The following is a 22,396-nucleotide window of genomic DNA, read 5'->3' as shown; positions in this document are numbered from 1 at the left end:
GTGGGAATCAAAGTAATGCTGGCTTCATAGAATGAGTCCAGAAGCTCTCCTTCTGTTTCTGTTTTTTGAACATTGCTTTATTTTTTTAATGTTTTATTTATTTTTGATACAGAGAGAGGCAGAGCATGAGAGGGGGAGGGGCAGAGAGAGAAGGAGACACAGAACCGGAAGCAGGCTCCAGGCTTTGAGCCAGCCGTCAGCACAGAGCCTGACATGGGGCTCGAACCCACGAATGTGAGATCTGACCTGAGCCGAAGTCGGAGGCTTAACCGACTGAGCCACCCAGGCGCCCCTTGAACATTGCTTTAAATATCTGTTAGAGTTCTCCTGGGAAGCCAGCTGGCCCAGGACTTATTTGTTGGGAGATTTTTGATAACTAATTCAATTTCTTTGTGGGTTACAGGTCTGTTCAAATTTTCTATTTCTTCCCATTTGAGTTTTGGTAGTGTATGTGTGTCTAGGAATTTGTCCATTTCTTCCAGGTTGTCTAGTTTGTTGACATATAAATTTTCATAGTATTCACTAAAAATTGTTTGTATTTCCGTGATGTTGGTTGTGAATTGTCCTCTTTCATGATTTTATCTATTTGGGTCCTCTCTCTTTTCTTTTTGAGAATTCTGGGTCGGGATATATCAATTTTGTTTATTCTTTCAAAAAATGAGTCATTGATCTATTCTTTTTTGGGGGGGAGATTCTATTTTTTTTTATTTCTGCTCTAATCTTTATTATTTATCTTCTGCTGGCTTTGGGGTTTCTTTGCTCCTCTGCTTCAGGTGTGAGGGTAGGTTGTATATTTAGGGTTTTTCTTGTTTCTTGAAATAATCCTGGATTATAATGTATTTTCCTTTTAGCTCTGCATCCCAAAGAGTTTGAGCTGTCATGTTTTCATTTGCTTCCATATATTCTTTAATTTCTTCTTTAATTTCCTGGTTGACTCATTTATTCTTTAGTAGGATATTCTTTAACCTTCATATACTTGGGAGCTTTCCAGATTTTTTCTTGTGGTTGATTTCAAACTTCATAATGTTGTGATCTGAAAATATGCATGGTATGATCTCAATCTTTTTATACTTCTTGAGGGCTGTTTTGTCACCCTCTATGTATGTGATCTGTTTTGGAGATTGTTTCATGTGCACTTGAGAAGAATGTGTATTCTGCTTTTGGATGAAACATTCTCAATATATCACTTACGTCCTTGTGGTCTAATGTATCATTTAGAGGCATTGTTTACTTATGGATTTTCTGCCTAGATGATCTGTCCATTGCTGTAAGTGGAGTATTAATGTCCCCTACAATCACGGTATTATTTTCTATACATTTGTTTATGTTTGTGATTAATTGACTTATATATTTGGGTATCTCCTTGTTGGGGCCATAAACATTTACAATTATTAGGTCTTCTTGATGGATAAACCCCTTAATTATGATACAATACCCTTCATAGTCTTTGTTTTAGTTTGTCTGATACTCTGGCTTTCTTTTGATGTCCAGTAGCATGATAGATGGTTCTCCATCCCCTCACTGTCAATCTGCAGGTGTCTCAGCTCTAAAATCTCTTGTAGACAGCATATAGATGAATCTTGTTTTTTAATCCATTCTGATACCCTGTGTCTTTTGATGGGGGCATTTAGTCCATTTACCTTCAGAGTGATTATTGAAAGATACAGATTTACTGTCATTGTGTTATCGGTAGGTTTTATGCTTGTGATGATGTCTCTGGTCCTTTGTAGTCTGCAGCATTCCACTCATGGAGTCCCATTAGGATTTCTTGCATTTTAGTGGTCATGAACTTTCAGTTTTTGTTTGTTTGGGAAAGCCTTTATCTCTCCTTCTATTCTGAATGACAGCCTTGCTAGGTAAAGGATTCTTGGCTGCATGTTTTTCCCATACAGTATTGAATATTTCCTGCCATTCCCTTCTGGCCTGCCAAGTTTCATTGGACAGGTCTACTACCCTTATGTGTCTACCCTTGTAGATTAAGGCCCATTTGTCCCTACCTGCTTTCAAAATTCTTTCTTTATCTTTGTATTTTGCCAGTTTCACTATGATATGTCATGGTGTTGGCCTTTTTTTGTTGATTTTGAAGGTAGTTCTCTGTGCCTCTTGGACTTAGATGCCTGTTTCCTTCCCCAGATTAGGAGAGTTCTCAGCTATAATTTATTCAAATAAACCTTCCACCACTTTTCTAGGTCTTCTTCTGGGCCTTGTATGATTTGGATATTATTTTGTTTTGTAGAATTACTTAGCTCTCTGATTCTCCCCTCATGAACTAGTTATTTTCTTTCCATCTTTTTTTTTTGCTTTATCATTTTCCATAATTTTATCTATTTTACGTATTCTCTGCTTCTTCCACTGTCACTGTCTCTGCATCTAGTTTATTTTGCATCTCATTTATAATATTTCTTAATTCATCGTGACTATTTCTTAGGTCTTTGATCTCTACATCAACAGATTCTCTGCTGTCTTCTATGGTTTTTTCAAACCCGGCTATTAGTCTTATGACTGTTATTCATATATATTCTTGATATAATATATTGTTTATATCTGTTTCCAGCAAAACTCTGGCCATCATTTTTTCCTGGAATTTTTTTTGAGGAGAATTCTTCTGTTTCATCATTTTGGCTATGTTTCTGTATGTTATGTGTTTTAAAAGCTTGTTATGTGTCCTGCATCTTTGAGTATTACTATATTAAAAAAGAGCCATACACTGTCCAGGGCCTGGCACTTCAGGAAGTATTTTTGGAATGTTTTGCATGTACTCTGCTGTTGGGTTTTGGCCACTCTATCCCACTGGTCGGTCCCCTGCAAGGCTTCTCCTTGCTTGTATGGTGGAGTGTTTCGATTTCAACCACATGTGCTTTGATTTGTTCATTGAAGTAACACTGGAAAAAAGGAAAGGTGGGGAGAAGGCTGATCCCATACAAAGAGAAAAATCAAAAATAGAAAAGAAGATGAAGCACAAAATCAAATGAACTCTAAAGTTTAATCCAGAGAGAAAGAAAGGAAAATAAAGAAGAAGAAGAAAGAAAAGGTGTGAAAAGAATAGAGTAAAAATGCCTGATTAAGCAAACAAAATAGAAAAGATATTATGTATATACGTAAAATAAGAATTGACACAAAACCAAACCAGAATCTATGATCCTGATTCCAAAAAAAAAGAAAAGGGTAGAAAGAAAAAAGAGAAGAACAAACAGACACACCATCAAAGAGACAGAAAGACAAAAACAAAACACAGTTGTCATTTGTTGGCTGGCACTGATGGCTGTGCTGATCTGAAGGAGAGGCCGTCTGGTTATCTCAATACTAGTTTTCCTCCAGTAGATAAGCCGTTGCCAGGCACGGAGGAGTGGGCTTGGTGTAAGCAGGTCTCACCTCCATTGGGGGCCGCTGTGTTGCTTACTGAATCCCCACATGTTGATGTTGGGGAGAAAAATGGCGACATCCCAGTTCTTCCTCACTGAATGGGGTGTCTGAAATCACGCTGTTCATGCAGCCCTCACTGAGTAGCATGGGCAGTCAGCCTGCTCTGCTCTAAGGTCTCTTCCACCTCCTAGGTGCTCAGCTAAGATTCAAAACCCAATGTCTTAAGGGGCGCTGCACCCTGGGGACCCTATTCTGGTGTAGTGCCCCTCAGTTCTGTGGATAAAAGGCCTTTGGCTGGCGCCTGCAGGGTCCTTTGTCCTTTGAGAGGCAATAAACTCTCTTCCCACGGTACTCAAGGAAGGGGACTGTTCTCTCCCAGTGCACCCCTGAGATAACTACAGCGCCCCTGGGCAGCTTCTTCCCTCACAAGCACAGAGGGCGGCTCAGTGAGTTTTGAGACCTCCGAGCTTCTGCTCTTAAGGCTGTTTGCAAAATTGTAACTAGCACTCTCTGTATTTCTCATTCCCCAGTTCCCCATTCCCTGCTCTGGAGAGCTTTTCCTCTTGTGCTAACTCAATACCTCAATTTCACAGCCCTTTTGTCTTTTTCACTTTTTTGTCCCTCCGTAGAGGGTTTCCCTTCTTTCTGTGCCTACACCATTTTGCCTCCTCTGATTCACGTACATGCACCTCCATCCTGCCAAGCTGTTCCCCATCCTGCCAGCTGTGCCCTCCACCGGTGGAGGTCCTTCTGCCACTCTGCAGATTGATTATCTGGTGTTGTAAGTGATCTGACCTCAGTACACCTGAGTCTTAGGCATGAAGGAAATCCTATCCTCCTACTTCTCTGTCATCTTAACTCCTTCCCCGAACTATTAATATTTTGAAAAATCAGGATACATCAGAAATACCCTGTTTGTTATGGGTGTGAATTTTTTGTTTCACACAGGGCTTTAAACTTCAGGAATGGGTTTTTATTTTAGTTTTTTATTTCTAATTCCTATCAGTATTTTGCCATTTAAAATGCAAATATTGATTGAATTACATGATTTTCCATGTATTTGATGAACTAACTGCTTTAAATATTTTTATATTTATATATTTTCCCAGATCTTATATATTTCATTATTGGAGAGAAAATGAATGAGGTTGTTGATGAAGAAATGATTTGAATATAGTTAGTTTTTTGACATGGTAATTCAACAATAATGAATTCTAAAGCAAACATTTTATATTTTGAAACAGACATAATTTTTTCTTTTTGTTATACAATTTGTTTTTGTATAAGTACTTGGAGATAAGTAAAGAGTTTTAAAACTATATTTTTAAAAATCAGTTCTTCAGGTGCTGGGAATGTAGCTGACCGTGTTCTGGCCCAGCTCTTAACGGAGATGGATGGAATTGAACAGTTAAAGGACGTGACAATTCTGGCAGCTACTAACCGCCCAGATAGGATAGACAAGGTAAGAAAGAAAGCAGCGTGGGTGTTATATAAGCAAGAACTGGATCACTTGATTATATTAGTTTTATTTTTTCTATCAAATTACTTTGTAATCAGTTTTTCATTTAGAGGATACTGAAAATCTTAAACTAAAGGAAATAAAGAGAACAGAGTAAAACTTTTATGTTTTTATTGCTTATGATTTGATATTAATGAAATTATTTTGTAACTCTTGAAATTTCCCTCCCTCATTATTGCATCAGCCTTTCAGAGAGAGAACTGAAGTTCTGAAATTCTTTTTTTGTTTATATCATCTGATTTCTTATTTTTGAGATGTTTTAAACATTTTCATTCATATTAAGGTAAATTTCTGGCTTTTTAATATTAGTTAGACTCAAGTTATTATCAACACCTTATTAGAATTCTTGGCCTAGCAGTTGCTTTCATAGTGATTAGAATAAAAACGACAATGGATTTTATCTCTCTAAGAAATTAGGTCACAACATTAAACTAAGAAAAACTAACTCTTTCAAGCTATTGCTACCACTTATTCTTCCATAGGTCATAGTTTAATAAAGGGAATCCACTAAATTTTAAATGCCTAATTTGTACTTAATGTATAATTTTTCATAAGGATTTAAATTAAGTGTAAATATTTTCTCCCAGAGTGTCAACCAATTTTTCTTTTTTTGTTGTTGACATTATTGCTTCATATATATGACCTATGTGCTCGTCCCTCCCTCCCTGTGAACATATACACAGAATTCCAGTTTTAAAAATGAAAATTAGGGGGGGGGAAAAGTGATACTTTTGAAGATATAAAAGGAGCTTTTATGTGGAAAGCAAGCTTTGCTTTCATCCAATTAGGTATTTTACTATGTAGTAAAGACTTGTTGATCAAATACAGGTGAGAAAGCTTTGGGCCTTAATAAATTGTTCCCTTTCGATAACAGTATTTTATGAGAAGATAGGTGAATTCTAAGCATTTATAAGATCTGTGTCCATGCTCAAACATCTCTGATGTCTGTGAACGTGTAAAAACGTGTATATTAATAAGCATCATAGAAACTGCTGAAAGAGGGCAGCTGGATGGCTCAGTCAGATGAATGTCCCAACTCTTCGTGTTGGCTTAGATCATGATCCCAGGGTCGTGAGATTGAGCCCTATGTTGGGCTGAGCATGGAGCCTGCTGAAGCTAAAAGATATTCTCACTCTCCCTCTCTCCCTCTCTCCCTCAAATTCTGGAAAAAGAGTGCTGAAAAAACCCTTAGAGATTACCTAATCCTACCTTTCGGTTTCACAAATAAAGGTGGTAAATCCAGAAAAAACATCTTCCTCCTAGTAAGAATACATTGTATTTTTATGAAACTTTCTCCTGGTTACCCCATGACTAATGAGCTCTAACATTACTTAGGTTTCCTTCTCTACAGTGCTTATTGCTAATAATGCCCTTTCTTTGATTTCTTAATAGCGGATGTCCTCATGGTATATACATTTCTTGAAGCAGGACTTTGGGCTTACAATAAACATCTCTGTGTTCAGGTGCCTGGGTGGCTCAGTTATTAAGCATCTGACTTTGGTTCAGGTCATGATCTCACATAGTTCATGAGTTTGAGTCCCACATTGGGTGGACTCATGCACCACTTCCAATGAACACGTACCCCACTTTGGATAAAACATAAGCCCTGGGTGAGCCTCAGTTCGTTCTCTCTCTCTCTCTCTCTCTCTTTCTCTCTCTCTCTCTCTCTCTCTCCCCCCCCACTCATGGGATTCTCTCTCCACCCCTCTCTCTCAAAAACAACAAATAATACCAGATCTCTGGGTTCTTCTAAATCAAACTATATGACTCAGCCTGATTGGTGCTTGTTTTAGTTTCTCTTGCTGTGTTACAGATTACCTCAAATTTAGCAGCTTTACATAACACCCATTTATTTCATATACAAACGTACATATATTTGTATTTGTACTTGTATGTATGTTTGTGTATATGTATGTATACATACATATGCATACATTAGATATACACATACCTTGATTAGGTTTTAAGTATTAGAAATCCAACTTTTTAAAAATGTTTTATTTATTTTTGAGAGACAGAGACAGAGCGTGAACAGGGGAGTGACAGAGAGAGAGGGAGACACAGAATCCAAAGCAGGCTCCCGGCTCTGAGCTGTCAACATAGATCCCAATACAGGTTTCTAATCCACGAACCATGAGATCATGACCTGAGCCAAAGTTGGGTGCTTAACAAACTAAGCCACTCAGGCATCCCAGAAATTCAACTTTTTGTAACCAACTAATTTTGGATAAGCACATTTGTTTTAAGATGAAAGTATTTGCTAATAAGATTCAGACTTACCTTCAGGGGGATCTAAAGTTTTAATTATATATTCAAATTCTTAAAAATTTGTTTAATTTGTAAAGGATGAAATAATAAAATTATTTATGACACTAAAACATGAAGTTGGTAAATGGGAAAAAGTATTTTTAAGTGGTATAAAATAATTTCAAGATCATCAAATCATATGCTATGCTTATAAGTACAGCTTTGAATTTAGAACATTATACTAGGATTTAAGTGTTCTGTATATTGTATTCTGTAATTGTGCAGAAAAAAATACTTCTTGTATTTATACTTTTGTTACTACTGAGATGATATATACTATATCAAAAGTCATCTTCCTTTCCACATTTTTTCCTCTATTTTAGAACTATTTTAGAGCATTTTTATGTGTATTTAATAGTACTTTATTTAGTAGTAGAACTCTAAAAAACTTCAGTGCATGTGTAATTTTAATATGGTGTTCATTCAAAATGTGCCCTGAAGGTGCTGGTAGAAACAAAAACAGTTGTGAGAGACAATGTAAAAACCAAAAAAACCCTTCCTGTTATTAAATGAATAGACAGTTTTCACTACCTGCCTTGTCTGAAGGAAACTGTTAATAGGAAGAGTATAGATGACAAAAGAATTAAAGTAAATTTCATATGCTGATGCTAAAAGGTAGGTGTTTTCTTAGCTTAAAACTGGAATAAAAAAAATAAAAGAATGTCTTAGTGTCAAAGAATAATACATTTGTTATAACTCTGGCTAAATTTTAATTAAGGTGTTTAGCCTTGTAAATTAGCTTAGACAATCCTATTGCCTATTAACAACTTCTATGTCAATGTAACCCTAAGTTGGTATGTTAAAAGGGGGAGAATTCTTGGATTGCCAGAGGAACGAAATTCACATCATTGTGTAACCCATATGTTGTGTGTGGTTAGTGTCTTCTATGGACAGTATTTCAATTTCATATGGTCTGGGTAAACTAAAACTGGAGTTTCTTGGGGATTCTGGTGATTCAACAAAGGACACATAGCTCAGGAATCACATTGTTCTCTTTCAAGCTTTGTCATATTTACATGTCAAATATACTAGCTGTGATGTAGCACACTGTGCTATAAATAAAGTGATTGCTTGCGGTCTCTGGTGGTGCCCGAAGTCCCTATAGACTTTATTTGCCCTGCTCTCCTCCAGCTGATAAATGAGTGAAGAGGATTTATATCCCCTTGCGTCCATTTTGCATAAGAATGGCAGGATGTCAAGGATAGATGAGGATGAATGAGATTGCATAATGTCAGGTAGACACATTGTCTTTAGGTGGATGATTGTCTGGATTTCCTCAGCATCAAGAGACTTTAGAATAGCAAACAGCTAAATTATTATTGATGCCCAAATAATAAAGAGCCCAAACTATAGGACTTAAATAATGTTCTTTGTTAGGGTGTTGTTTATGTCTCCCCTTTAGAAGAATATAATGTCCAGTCCATGACATTTCATGCATTTGTGTTGAATATTAAGAAAGAAATGATCATGTTTTCTTTCCCAGGCATTAAACAACTTTTAGAATAGTTTAATGAATAATTTTGAATTTACTTTTAGTACTGATGCCTAGTATATATTAGGCTTTCAATAATTATTACTAGTATAAAATATCATCCCTACTCTATAAACCTTGTTTTCTTATAATAGTAAATTTGTAGAACTTTGAAAATTCTGCTCTAAGTCAGCTATGGAAGATTATTCAGCTGAGGAAAAGTTTGGAAGTTATACTGAGATATTGAATAATCCAGGGTTCTGAATTATTTTCTTATTTAGTATGTTTACTTTGTGGATATAATAAAGTGCCATTAATTTTCCTTCAGGCTTTTCTGGAAGAGGAAATATACTTGATGGGTTAAATATGACATATTTTTATTTCTTGAATATTGCATATTAAAAATAGGTTTTATGGGTATCTTTGTAACATGGAAAAAACAGCATTTTAGAAATGTAAGCAAATGAAAAGCTAAATATATGTGGCTTCTAATTTTCAGATGAATTGTGTTCCAAAAATACCTTTAGAAGAAACAATAGAAGTGCGTTTGTAGATAGCTTTTCTTACTACTCTTCCTACTTTCCTTTCCTCCTCTTCCTACTTGTGCTGTTCTCAGCTAAGTCAGAACTAAAAAGCAGGCTTCTTGACTTAATAGACTTTAAAATTTTAAATATTAGAATTCTCTACTTTCTTGTGTTTTAGGAAAACATATATACTAATCTTTAATACTGTTTATCAAATTGATGTTGAGAGTCTTGGGGGGGGTAAGGAGAGCTACCATGTGGGTCAGACCTGTGAAGCTTCCTCCAAGTTCATCTTCTAATTTCAGCTTTACCTTCATTTTACAGGACTCTCAGTGGTTTTCTTGTTAGTGATAGGTGTTTGTTTTGTGTTTTCACTTTTTTAAAAATATTTATTTATTTTGAGAGAGAGAGAGTACAAGCAGGGGATGAGCAGAGAAAGGGAGAGAATCCCAAGCAGGCTCTGCACTGTCAGTGGAGGACATGGGGCTCAGTCCTATGCCTCTGGGATCCTGACCTGAACCAAAATCAAGAGTCAGATGTTTAACCGACTGAGCCACCCAGGCGCCCCTGTTTTGTGTTTTTAAAGATTGAAATATTTTCACCATATTTATTATGGTAGCAGCTGGAGGGGTTTCAGCTTTGGGGATGGGCAGTTGGGAGAGATAATAGAAATCAGAGGTTGTATGTATATATGGGCCATATCTCATTTAGATGCTGATAATATAGACTGTTTATTCCAGAGTCAGCATTTGGCCAATCACTTTTTTTTGTACCTCTTGTAATCTAAAAATGGTTTTTATATATTTAAATGGTTGAAAAATATCAAAAGAAAAATATAATTATATGAAATGTAAAAATGAGATGAAATACAAATTTTGGTCCCCATAGATAAAGCTTTATTAGAACACAGTCACCCTGATTTGTTCATCTGTTGTCTATGACTTCATTTGTACTACTATAATAGAGTAGTTACAGTCGAGTATTGTGTTTATGGTTCATAAAGCCTGAATTATTTGCCATTTGGATCTTTATAGAAAAAGTTTACTGACAATTGAACTACCCTTATAAGCTTTTAGAAGTTTACTAATGTCTCTTAATGTGAGTTGTTCATACATGAGCCACAAAATTTTTCTAAAGATTATTTAAATATGTTGCATTAATTTTCTGGAGATAAATTCTGTATAGTGGCTTAAAGTAAATAATAATAGAAAGGTTGTATTAACTTGCTTTTCATGGATATTCCATCTCTTCTCGAAAGTTCTTTTAATATTTAATCTTTTAAAATACATTTTATGGAGTAAATATTCTTTTCAATTGAATGACTCCTCAAAATCCATAAATCTACAAATGGAATTTTTAAAATTAATGAATAATGTAAGTATTTCTTCATGGCACATGAATCTTAAAGTTTCAGTAGGTTTAGCTTTTTATAATTGTGAATTGAATGCCCTTTTTAGTGTTTGTTATCATTGGAATTATCAGGCTTAGATATTTAAATTTTGAGAAATTAAGATTCTGTGCTTAGATATGTTTGGTAAATAATATTTGATGTCATCATGCAAATAGAGTACATCTAATCTCCTATTAGAGAAAAAGTAAATAACACAAGTACATATTGTCCTTAACATAGGGGTTGTAAAGTAAATTAATGTTTTGGGGTGACATGGTGACTCAGGCGGTCAAGCCTCCGACTCTTGATTTCAGCTGAGATCATGATATGTGAGACCAAGCCCCCAAGTCCAGTTCCATGCTGACAGCATAGAGCCAATTAGGATTATCTCTCTCCCTCTCTCTCTGCCCCTCCCCCAGCTCGCTCTCATGCTCTCTCTCTTTCCTTCTCTCTCAAAATAAAGAAGTAAAGATTCAAAAAAAGAAATTATTTTTTTTTAAATTGAAGAGAACTTAGAAGACTTTGATAGTCTAGTTATCCTTCTAATACATTGACCTCTCATTGTAAATTTCCTCATCGTTTCTCCATCCTTTGCTTACTCACCTACACTGACGAGGAGGCAGGGAGGTGGGTAGGGATAGACTTACTAACTCACGAAATAGACCATTCTGTCTTTGTCTCAGACTATTAGGAAGTTTGTTGTTCTACTGAACCAGAGGTTGTGGGTCTCCCCAAAGCTTCCACATACCAGCCTTATGTGTCTTATCTTTACATTGTATCTCACCAACTAGTCTTCTCTTCTCCAGGCTTGACATCTTGCTTTATTACATCTTTGGCATTCTTATCCTTTTTTCCCCCCATCTGAACTGTTGTCCATTTGTTCCTTTCTCTCTGAAATTATAGCATCCACAAATGAAAACAGTGTAATAGGTTGTATTCTGATCAGTTCAGAGTTTAGTGGGACACTTATGCCTTTAATCTGAATACCAATCTTCTGCTAATGCGTTCCAGAATTGTGTTAGTTTATTTGCCAACTGAATCACACTGTGGACTCCTATTGAATTTAAAGTCATCAAGAACAAAACAAAAACAAAACTGAGAAGCCCAAGTCTTTCCTCAGTCTTCTGCTAAGTTACAATTTCCCTGCCTTGGGCTTGTGTTATTAGTTTGATTTAAAGTCTTAGAAGCTGAGCCACAGTGCAATCCGATCTAGAAGTCTTCCTTCAAGTTCAGCTTCTCTTAAGCTTTTTCTGCATTTTCCATGCTTCTTAGAGGTTTGTTTTCCTTAGGTCCAAATGATTTCCCAGTAGTTTCTGCTAGCATCTGCTAGGGCTTTAGGCCTTAGAAATAGAGGAATTAATTATTACTAAATTCATCTCATTAGATCTGATAGAGCTTTCTAATTTGTCAAGTGTGGGATTCTGTTTCAGCCGTTCCCCATGTGTATCTTATATTGTTAATAGCAGAGGCATTCTATATCTTATTTACCAAGAAGAATTTCTACAGCTTTCTGACTTTTTGAAAAATAGTTTAACTTAAATAATTTAGGAACAGGTGAAAGTAAACTCACCTTGTTTATTCTCAAATGCTATTTTCTCTGATAGAAATAGACAAGACTTAAATTTAAATTCTATTCATGAAATTTATAAATGAAATTATTTAAAATGTATTTTTTAGCTTTAAAACAATGCTGAAGTATGTAGCTAATATCCTCATCACTTACCTCCACTTTTGTAGCTGCAGTTTCATGAATTTGTGATATTAGAGGTATTATGTTATATGAGGAGTTGTGTAATTTTCTTTTTTGAATATTATGTTTATAGTATTTTGGGCACAGGCCTTCTTAAACCTTATCATTGATGGATGAGTTTTTGGAATATGTATAGCATTGGAGAGGGATTTTTGCATAATGCTAACAATTTAACTGGAGAAATGAGTCTAGAGGTAAAGGAGACATATGGCAAAGACGATAGATAGGGACTAGAATGTTACTTGCAAAAATAGAAAAGCCTGAAATTGACAATGAGAGAGGAGCAATGGGAGAAATAAGAATGACACAGATTTGGGGATCTTTGTCTCTAATTCTAGCTCTGTTGCTAACAAACTATGTATCTTTTGAAATTATTTAGTCTCTCTGGGCCTCTGTTTCTGTACCTGTCAAAAATGTACTAGATAATCGCAGAATATATCATTCACATCCAAAAATTCTATTTTGTGACTCAGAGACGATAATAATCGATTTTCCAAATGCTACATAAGAGAATGCCATTTACCAAACAAATTTCTGAGTGGTTTTTTTTTTAAAGCTTTTTCAGGTATCACCTCCCCTAACTTTCATGTTATTGAAAAGTTCCTTTCTTTAAACATGTTATAAAGCAAACAGATATTATCCAGGTGTGCAAAAATGACTTTTCTTTTTAAACACTTGATTGTCAGAAAAGGGGGGAAAGCCATAAATCAGCCTTGAGGCTGCTATTGTGTAATAAAAACTTTGGTTGACAGTTGAGGAACACCTTAACTTTTTCACTCAAAATTTATTACTCTTTGAAAGAGGAAAACTTGTTGAGCTGCATATTTTGTTCTTTCACAGATGTCTGATCAGTGTTACAATATCTGTAATGTTTTGGTCTATTTAATATGCTATTTTTTTAAACTTCAAATGAATGTAAAAATAATTTTGAGCTACAACAGAAATGTCTATATGATTATTTAAAGTTGAATCACCTTTAAATTTGTAAAGTCTTCTTATATTCTTAATATTCCTAGAATCCCATATTTGATGTTCAGTGTAGCCAAGAACTAAATCTGAAGGCATGTTTTGAATGTTTTAAAGTCATCTGTAGAAATGCTAATTTGGTGATTATTTTTGAAGTACATAGAGAGTATTATCAACAATGTGTCATTTTTGTGCCTGGCATTCTAGTGTGTGTGTGTGTGTGTGTGTGTGTGTGTGTGTGTGTGTTTGGGAGAGATGTGCGAGAGTATTAGAAAGGGGCATGTTATAAAAGAAAATTCAATTCTTTTCTTTATGATACATATGATCTAATTGGAAATACAGGTGAATTTTAAAGTATTATAATCATAAAACGTGTACAATCTCAACTTTGCTTGCAATATTATACTGGCATATATATCATCATGGATCTAGAGAAATGGATCTCTGATCTCATAGCTTCTGGTCTCTGTAATGTGTTGGTCTCTATTTAACAAGGAGTTTGGTTATTGCAGTTACTCTGTTCCATCACAAGGTGGTGATGCTCACCTAAAATGTTTCCTGAGAGCAACATCTGCTGCCTTTAAAGACTTCCCCTCCTCCATCCAAAGTATGAATGACTTAAGGAAATTAGTGGAACTGGCTTTGCATTAAAAAGTAATACCTGTACGGTACCAGGGTGATTCTGTCAGTTAGGCTTCTGACTCTTGATTTCAGCTCAGGTCATAGTCTCACAGTTCATGAGTCTGAGCCCCACAGCGGTCTCTGTGCTGACTGTGTGAAGTCTGCTTAGGATTCTCTCTCTCCCTCTCTCCCTGCCCCTCCCTTGCACACTCTCTGTCTCTCTTTCTCTCTCTCTCTCTCTCTCTCTCCCTCCCCTCCCAAAAAATAAACTAACACAAAAAAGTAATAGCTGAAATTTGTGTGTGTGTCCTACTGTATATACTTCATTTGACAAATAATGATATGAAATTAAGCGTAGGTTTGTGTAAGTTTGGGTTGGGGTGAGGTAGGAACCTTGAGGAAAGGGAAAGTTGAACAGTAGAGAGAGAACTAGCAGACATTAGGTATGTACTAGGCAGCGAGCATGTGCTGAGTGGTTTGCTTATGCTATTTAATTGGTTCTAGTCAAATATAATCCTATATATATTTTATGCAATACCAGTGTATTCCTTAGCACCATTAATTGTGCAATGTTAGTAGTGCTGTGTGTGTTCTCTCTCATAAAAACTGTGGTATACCATCAGCCAGTGTAGTAGCTTTTTTCCCCTCACAGTTTATCAATCTTTTTTAATAAAAAATTTCTTACAAAGTTAAATATACACTTACCTTAATATTTAGCAACTCTACTCCTAGGTATTTATCCCCCAAAAATGAAACCATTTGTTTACACAAAGACCTGTAAGTAAATGTTTACAGCCTCTTTATTCAATAATCACCTAAACAGCCCTAAATATCTATCAACTTATCAAATTCTAATATGTTCATACAATGAAGTACCAATTAGCTATAAATAAAAGAAACATTTCTAATATATGCAGTAAGATGGAAGACTTGTCAAAGTATTATGCCAGGTGAAAAAGTCAAACACAAAAGGTTATAGAATATACTGACTGATTCTAGTTATGTGACAGTCTGGAAAAGGCAGGACCACAGGGACAGAAATCAGATCTGGGAGTTGTGGGGGAAGGGATTAACCACAAAGTGCCATGAGGAAACTTTGGGGGATGACGGAAATATTCTACATTTTGGTTGTGGTGGTGATTATAGGACTATATATGTTTGTCAAAACTCTTCTAACTGTAAAACTAAGCACAGTGAATTTTACAGTATGTAAAGCATACTTCAGTAAATCTGGTCATTAAACACACTTGGAAGAAAAAACTTTTTTAATGGTAAATGCAAAGGAAAATGTCAGCTTTACTTTAGCAATAGTTTTTCCTCACTTGGTGGTGAAGCCTTTTGCATCTCAGCTCTTTGCCAGCCTTTGCTTATTTTTTGATAACCCATTTACACAGACTCTTCTTTGTCACTGCTTTAGTGGGCTCAGAACTAAAGTAGTAAATATTTTGGTTTCAAACATTACTACCCAGCTTTCAGAGCAAAACGGGTTGAATTTTAGTGCTAGAAAGATTCTTAGAGAATTTGGCTGGCAAACTAGAGATTTTACTAATAAATCTTTTAGAGAAGTTATTCAGTAACAAAAGTCAGTTTGTTATACATATATTAAGAACAGTTTCCTTCTGGTTCTTATTGTAATAATGTATAGCTAAAATTATGAAAATGTACTTTTCCCCCTCCCTTTTTCCCTTCCTTCCTACAAATGCCAGATTATACTTCTGTCTCCTGGAGGGGACAGTACAGGTGAACCGGGCAAGTGCTTTGGGTCATTTTGTTGCATATCAAGTAATAGTGTTTCAATCTATTATTGCCAGTAAAGTTTATGGCCTAAAGATTACATGTTCGATGAGAGACTTATTCAGAAGTATGTTTTGTTATGGAAAAAAATGATAAGCGATTATAATACTAGTGTCTTTTCGAAATCTAGATTCTGAAGCTTTTTTTTTTAAGTACAAAAAAGTATTTGATGTAATAAGATAAAACAAGAGGTAGTATATTTTATCTAAATAGAAAGGTTAAAAAAATTGAATGTTAATGTTAGGAAAGGGGAGCAAAATTATGTTTTCAAGCACATCTAGGATCTTTTGGATATTTGAAAGTCCTTGATTAATTCATATTTTTATGCTTAATGAGGTACTCATTTCCTCTTGATAAAATATAGGTATGTTTTTTCAAAGGCCAAAGAAGGTTGATGTTTTATTAAGTGTCTTAACCTTATGAGGAAGTCACTATTATTGCCCCTGTTTTACTGCTGAGGAAACAGTTACTTAGATAGATTTAGTAAATGGCCTTCTTCACTAGAGCTGGCAGTTTAACATATCCAGGCAGTTTAATTTCAGAACTCATGCTTTAAACCACTAATCTATTTTAATTCTTAAATTCTATGTCAGACTTACTTTTAATTGATTGTATATTTAATATTTTTTAATGTTTGTTTATTTTTGAGAGAGAGACACACACAGCGTGAGGGAGGAAGGGGCAAAGAGAGGGAGACACAGAATCCAAAGCAGGCTTTCAGGCTCCCAGCTGTCAGCACAGAGTTCGACGTGGGGCTCAAACCCACGAACCATGAGATCATGACCTGAGTCGAGGTCAGATGCTTAACCAACTGAGCCACTCAACTGCCCTGTATATTTAATATATTGATGATCAGCTTTTGCTTTGCATTTATAAGCTTGAATTCAGTCTCTGACATTCGTTTTGTATTACTAAATGACTGGTAGTGCTCTGTGTATGTGCTCTCTCTCATAAAAACTATGGCATACCATCAGCCAGTGTAGCAGCTTTATTCATAAGTGAAGTTACTAATTTTGACTTAGAAAACAGAAAGAGGGAGATTAGAGAAGGAAGGAGAATTAAGAGTTTGTGTATGTTGTTATTATTGCAGTTATCTTTTGTTTATTTGATTTAGTTGATTAGAATTGAAGAAAGTAAGTATTAGCAAGTAAATTGTCATGTCCCGCCCCCGGCCAGCAGGACAGTAAATGATAAATTTTTTATATTCCCAGGAAGATTTAACAGAAGGCTTAAAGTGATTAGATAGATATAGAATAAACTAAGCAGAGATTAGAAAACTTCTGTGCTCTCTGCCAGTTTATGAAAATTAAGTTTTATTGGAACATAGCACATTTATTGTTGCATAGACCATTTGGCCAACAAGATAAAAACATTTACTATCTGGCCCTTTAAGAAAATCTTTGGTGACGTCTGAACTAAATTTTGAACTAGAACTATTCAGAGAAACTGTTTATTGGCTTAGAATGTGTCATTCACCAAACATTTTTTGAGCACCTACTATGTGCCAAACAATCTGCTACGTGATGGAAGGGCAAAATTAAACATGTCATACCAAAATGCCTGACTCCCTTTTTTTATTGACAATTATACCACAGGTTAGAAAATGTTAGGAATTGTAAAAACTAGGAGATGCTCATAAGACAGGTTTCATTTTTCTGAACCAATAATAATACTGCACCTCTTAGACAATGACCATATCGATTACCTGACGCTGTAGATATTCCAGCTCCGTTTCTCTCTCTGTTCTCCCAATCCCCTTTTTATGATACTCCGGTGTTTATTCTGTTGTATTTATTACCATACAGTTTACTTATTTACAGTGTTTATCATTGTCTGTTTCCCCATATAAGCTCCGTAAGGGCAAGGATTTTTGTTGTCCACATGCCTAGAACTCATAGTAAGCAATTAATATGAAAGAGCCTGTCTTACGTATTCTTACTAGCTGTATTAATGCATTTTGAAAACATCAGCTTTTTTCATGTCAGCTATAATTTTGCTGATTTGAAATCGAACTAATTTGCTGAGCTAACTTATATATCTTTTTAACTTGTTTTATATTTCTTCATTCAGAAAAAGTTTTTCTTACTTTTTTACCTCCTCATTGTATCACCAGCAATATACTGTTCATGTATCTTTTTCTTGGGAGTGCTAAATGTTTAGCAAAAAATGTTTTGGGTAGGTCAATAATATATTTATTGAATATAAAAATGCACACTAAGCTCGGAACTTTAGCTAACTACTCTGAGGGCCTTGTGGAAGTATTGTGGTTGCATGTTTAATCACCAGTAAAATAATTAAGAGTAATTTCTCTCTTTTAGTTATATTTGTGAGCCTATTTTGGTGATAGTTGATTTCCCTGCCTACATAGTTTGCAAAATTGGGAAGGAGAAGGCTGTGTTGCAGCCAAGTTTCCATATGTTGGCTATTTTACATCCATGTTTGTGATTTAAACGTGTATCCTGTCAGACAGTGAGGAAAGCTAAGTGTTCTCATAAGCAGCAAGGATTTTCTTCATGGAAGACAAAGAAGTAAATGGTAGTTCAAACAAAGCTATAATGTGTATATTGAATATTACAAATACATCTATCTATATAAGTATGAATATTATGTGCTTTTATGCATTTAATTGCTGGATTTTCTCTTGGGCATTATATCAGAGGAAAAAAATACCAATTTGAATACGTGAAGGGAATAAAAAATCAAGAACTATAGCTAATAATAATTATTACCATTTTTAATTGAGCAGACATTTATAATCTTTAATTCTAATGACCCTGCAAAGTAATATTTCTGCTTATGTTTTGGAGGTCAGAAATTTGATATCCAGAGAGATTCAGTAGCTTGCCATGGTTCAGGAACTAGTAAGTCTTAAAGGCAGTATTGTAAGTCAGTGTTTCCTGTTCCTCCAAATATCTGATTTTTTTATCCTTCGGCATGTCAGTTTCTCATGTATTGTCATGATATGCTACCAAAAGACTATATTCTACATTTATATTTGTGAAAAATTTTACATTTTATAGCATCTACACTATATAGTTGTTTTCTTTTTTTTACTATTGTTTTATTTTATTACTTATTTACTTATTTTTTAAAATAATTCCAGTAGCATGAACGTATAGTGCTATATGAGTTTCAGTTAGTTGTATAGTATATAGTGATTCAATTGTTCTATACATTACTCAGTGCTCATCAAGATAAGTACACTGTTAATTCCCTTCACCTATTTCACCTTCCCCCATCCACCTCCCCTCTGGTAACAAACAGTTCTCTATAGTTAGTCTGGTTTTGGTTTGTCTCTTTTCTTTGCTGCTATTCATTTGTTTTGTTTCTGAAATTCTACATGAGTAAACTCCTATACTATTTGTCTTTCTCTAACTTATTTCACTTAGCATTATACCCTCTAGATCCAGCCATGTTGTTATAAATGGCAAGATTTCATTCCTTTTTATGGCTATATTGTGTGTGTGTGTGTGTGTATCACATCTTTGTACATTCACCTATGAATGGACACTCAGGCAGCTTCCATATCTTGGCTCTTGTGAACAATGCTGCAGCAAACATAAGGATGCATATATCTTTTCGAAGTAGTGTTTTTGTGTTCTTTGGGTAAATACCCAGTAGAGGGATTAATGGATCATGTGGTAATTCTGTTTGTTTGTTTGTTTTAATTTTAATGTTTATTTTTGAGAGAGAAGGAAAGAGAAAGAGACAGAGCATGTGCAGGGGAGGGGCAGAGAGAGAGGGAGACACAGAATCTGAAGCAGGCTCTAGGCTCTGAGCTGTCAGCACAGAGCCCAACGTGGGACTCGAACCCACAAACCACGAGATCATGACCTGAGCCAAAGTTGGGCATCCCAGGTAATTCTGTTTTTAATTTCTGAGGAACCTGAACCTCCATACTATTTTCTACAGTGGCTGCAGCAGTTTGCATTCCCACCAACAATGCAAGAGAATTCCTTTTTCTCAGCATCCTCACCAATTCTTGTTTCTTGTGTTTTTGATTTTAGCCATTCTGATAGGTGTGAGGTGATATTTCATTGTGGTTTTGATTTGTATTTCCCTAGTGATTAATGATGTTGAACATTTTTTCATGTGTTTTTTGCCCATCTGTATATCTTCTTTAAATAAATGTCTATTCATGTCTTCTGCCTATTTTTAATTGGATTATTTGGTTTTTGAGTGTTGAGTTTATAAGTCCTTTATGTATTTTGGATACTTAGCCCTATATCAAGTGTGTCATTTGTGAATATTTTCTCCTTTTCGATAGGTTGTATTTAGTTTTGGTAATTGTTTTCTTTGCTGTGCAGAAGTTTTTTATTTTGGTGTGATCCCATAAGTTTACTTTTGCTTTGTCTCCCCTGCCTCAGGAAACCTATTAGAAAAATGTTGCGATGACCAATGTCAGAAAAATTACTTTAAATTCCTGCCCTTGCCCTCTTATAGTTTCAGGTCTCACATTTAAGTCCTTAATCCATTTTGAGTTTATTTTTCTGTATAGTGTAAGAGAGTTTATTGTTCTGTATAGTGTAAGAGTGTAGTCTAATTTTATTCTTTTGCATGTAGCTGTCCAGTTTTCTCAACATCATTTGTTGAAGAGACTTTTTCCCATTGCATATTCTTGCCTCCTTTGTTGAAGATTAATTGACCATATAATTGAGGGTTTATTTCTGGGATCTGTATTCTATTCCTATTATTTTATTCTATTGTTTTATGTGTCTGTTTTCATGCTAGTATCATACTGTTTTGATTACTACACCTTTGCACTATATCTTGAAGTCTGGAGTTGTGATACCTCCAGTTTTGTATTTTTCTGCTTTGGCTACTTGGGGACTTTTATGGTTCCATACAAATTTTAGGATTATTTGTTCCGGTTCTGTGAAAATGCTCTTGGTACTTGATAGGAATTGCATTAAATCTGTAGATTGCTTTTGGTAGTATGGACACTTCAACAGTATTTGTTCTATACTACATAATTTTAAAATTAAAATTTTCAGGGGCACCTGGGTGGCTTAGTCAGTTAAGTCTCTAACTCTTGATCTCGGCTCAGGTCATGATCTCACAGTTTGTGGGATTGAACCCAACATCTGGCTCTGTGCTGACAGCACGAGGAGAGAGTTATATAAAAGAAAACAGTTTCCTAATTCCAGGGAGTAGTACATGAAAGGGATAAATACCTCTTTGTCATTTTAAAGTTAAAACCATTGCTGTCTAGTTTTAAGCTGACATATATTCTTTCATTTTACCTTTCTTATTCCCATAATACTTATTAGGCCCTATATAGTGACCTATATACATGCATATAATCACCAACATAATTCTTTAAATTTGTTTTTGTTTAAAATATTTAACGATTTAAGAGTTTTTAAATAAGAGTTTTGTACATAAAAGAATTACCCCCAAAACAACATTATTATATAAATTGATGGATGAAGAGACTGGGATATGATATGGTACTTTTATTACTATAATCAGGATTAGCATGCCATGTTGGCCAGGAAATTGAGATAACTTCATTCTGCAGCCCTTTACACAAGATTCTCTTCTAGTTCTTCTAAATTCATATGTTTAATTTCTAAGAATGGCAATTTGCTTCATTTGATCTTTTCCTTTTTTAAAATATTAAGAAATTGTCTTCACCATGATTGGAGGTTATATGACCTATGAACCCTTAAGTTCTGATATAGTCTAGAATTTGATATTATCTGGTTAGCATAGATACATAAATTGGTGGATAACCTTAAGATTTTATTTTTAATAAGACAATAAAAAGGGATCATTAAGTTTTACATTTGATGAAAGTCTGACACCAGGAAATTGAAGTCCACTGAAGGAAGAAGCATTTCTGATAAAAGTTTTATATCAAAATCTTGTAGTGGCTTATGAAAACAAACACAACCCTTTAATAATTGGGAAGTTTAACTTTTAGTCTTATATTTAATTCTGTAACTTTCAAGTGACTCCCTAGGACCGCCTCCCATTCCTACCTCTTAAAGTAGATTATAAAGCCAGAAAAGAGTCAAAAGTTGATTATAATATATAGTAAAGATGTTTTGCACATTTTTAAACATGACATGAATGTTTTTATTATAATTATAATACAAAGACTTATGAATACTGTTTATTAATACCCAAGATTGCCATTAGTTTATATATGTTGCATGATATATCACTGAATGAATGAATGAATTATTGAATGAATGAATGAATCTATCAATCAATTTGGATCCAAATTATTTAGAGCCTCTCTTTGAATGGAAGATCCTTCTTCTTGGTTTTGAAAACATCATATTAAAAGGTATCGTAAAGTTGGTATTTTGCTATTTTCTATAATTGCCAGAAAGAAATTATACAGATCAATGAGATAAAGAAAAAATATGATGAGCTAAATTGTTAATTTTTGTTTGTTTTATGTGTTCCTCAGGTCACTGAGATTAAAATTCAGGCAGGGATGCAATCCTCTTTTAGTTAATGTTATAGTCTTTCATAATGGTGCTCTCCATACCAGACAGTAATACTGCCTAAATATAGTTCTTGACTTAAGGATGTGATTTTTTTTTCATAGTCTGTATTTATTTATCATTTAAGTCCTGTGAAACTTAATTACTTCCAGCATTTAAATTTTAGTTTGAATGGTTGACTGAAAGTACAAAATGTGGAGGAGAAAAACTTAAATAGGAAATAGTGAATTAAA

General features: G+C 34.8%; 1 protein-coding gene across 8 annotated transcripts in view; it reads left to right on the top strand.

Moving 5' to 3' along the window:
• SPATA5 (spermatogenesis associated 5) overlaps positions 1 to 22,396 on the top strand; it is a 325,548-nt gene that overhangs the window by 108,054 nt on the left and 195,098 nt on the right. For all 8 annotated transcript variants that reach the window (XM_029941225.1, XM_029941230.1, XM_029941224.1 and 5 more), the window contains exon 14: positions 4,699 to 4,825. In XM_029941225.1, the coding sequence (XP_029797085.1) occupies positions 4,699 to 4,825 (127 nt within the window). The remainder of the gene's footprint in view (positions 1 to 4,698; positions 4,826 to 22,396) is intronic.

The sequence above is a fragment of the Suricata suricatta genome, chromosome 1, assembly GCF_006229205.1.
Source record: "Suricata suricatta isolate VVHF042 chromosome 1, meerkat_22Aug2017_6uvM2_HiC, whole genome shotgun sequence".
Classification (NCBI taxonomy): domain Eukaryota; kingdom Metazoa; phylum Chordata; class Mammalia; order Carnivora; family Herpestidae; genus Suricata; species Suricata suricatta.
This window is presented reverse-complemented; position numbering and strand designations above follow the sequence as displayed.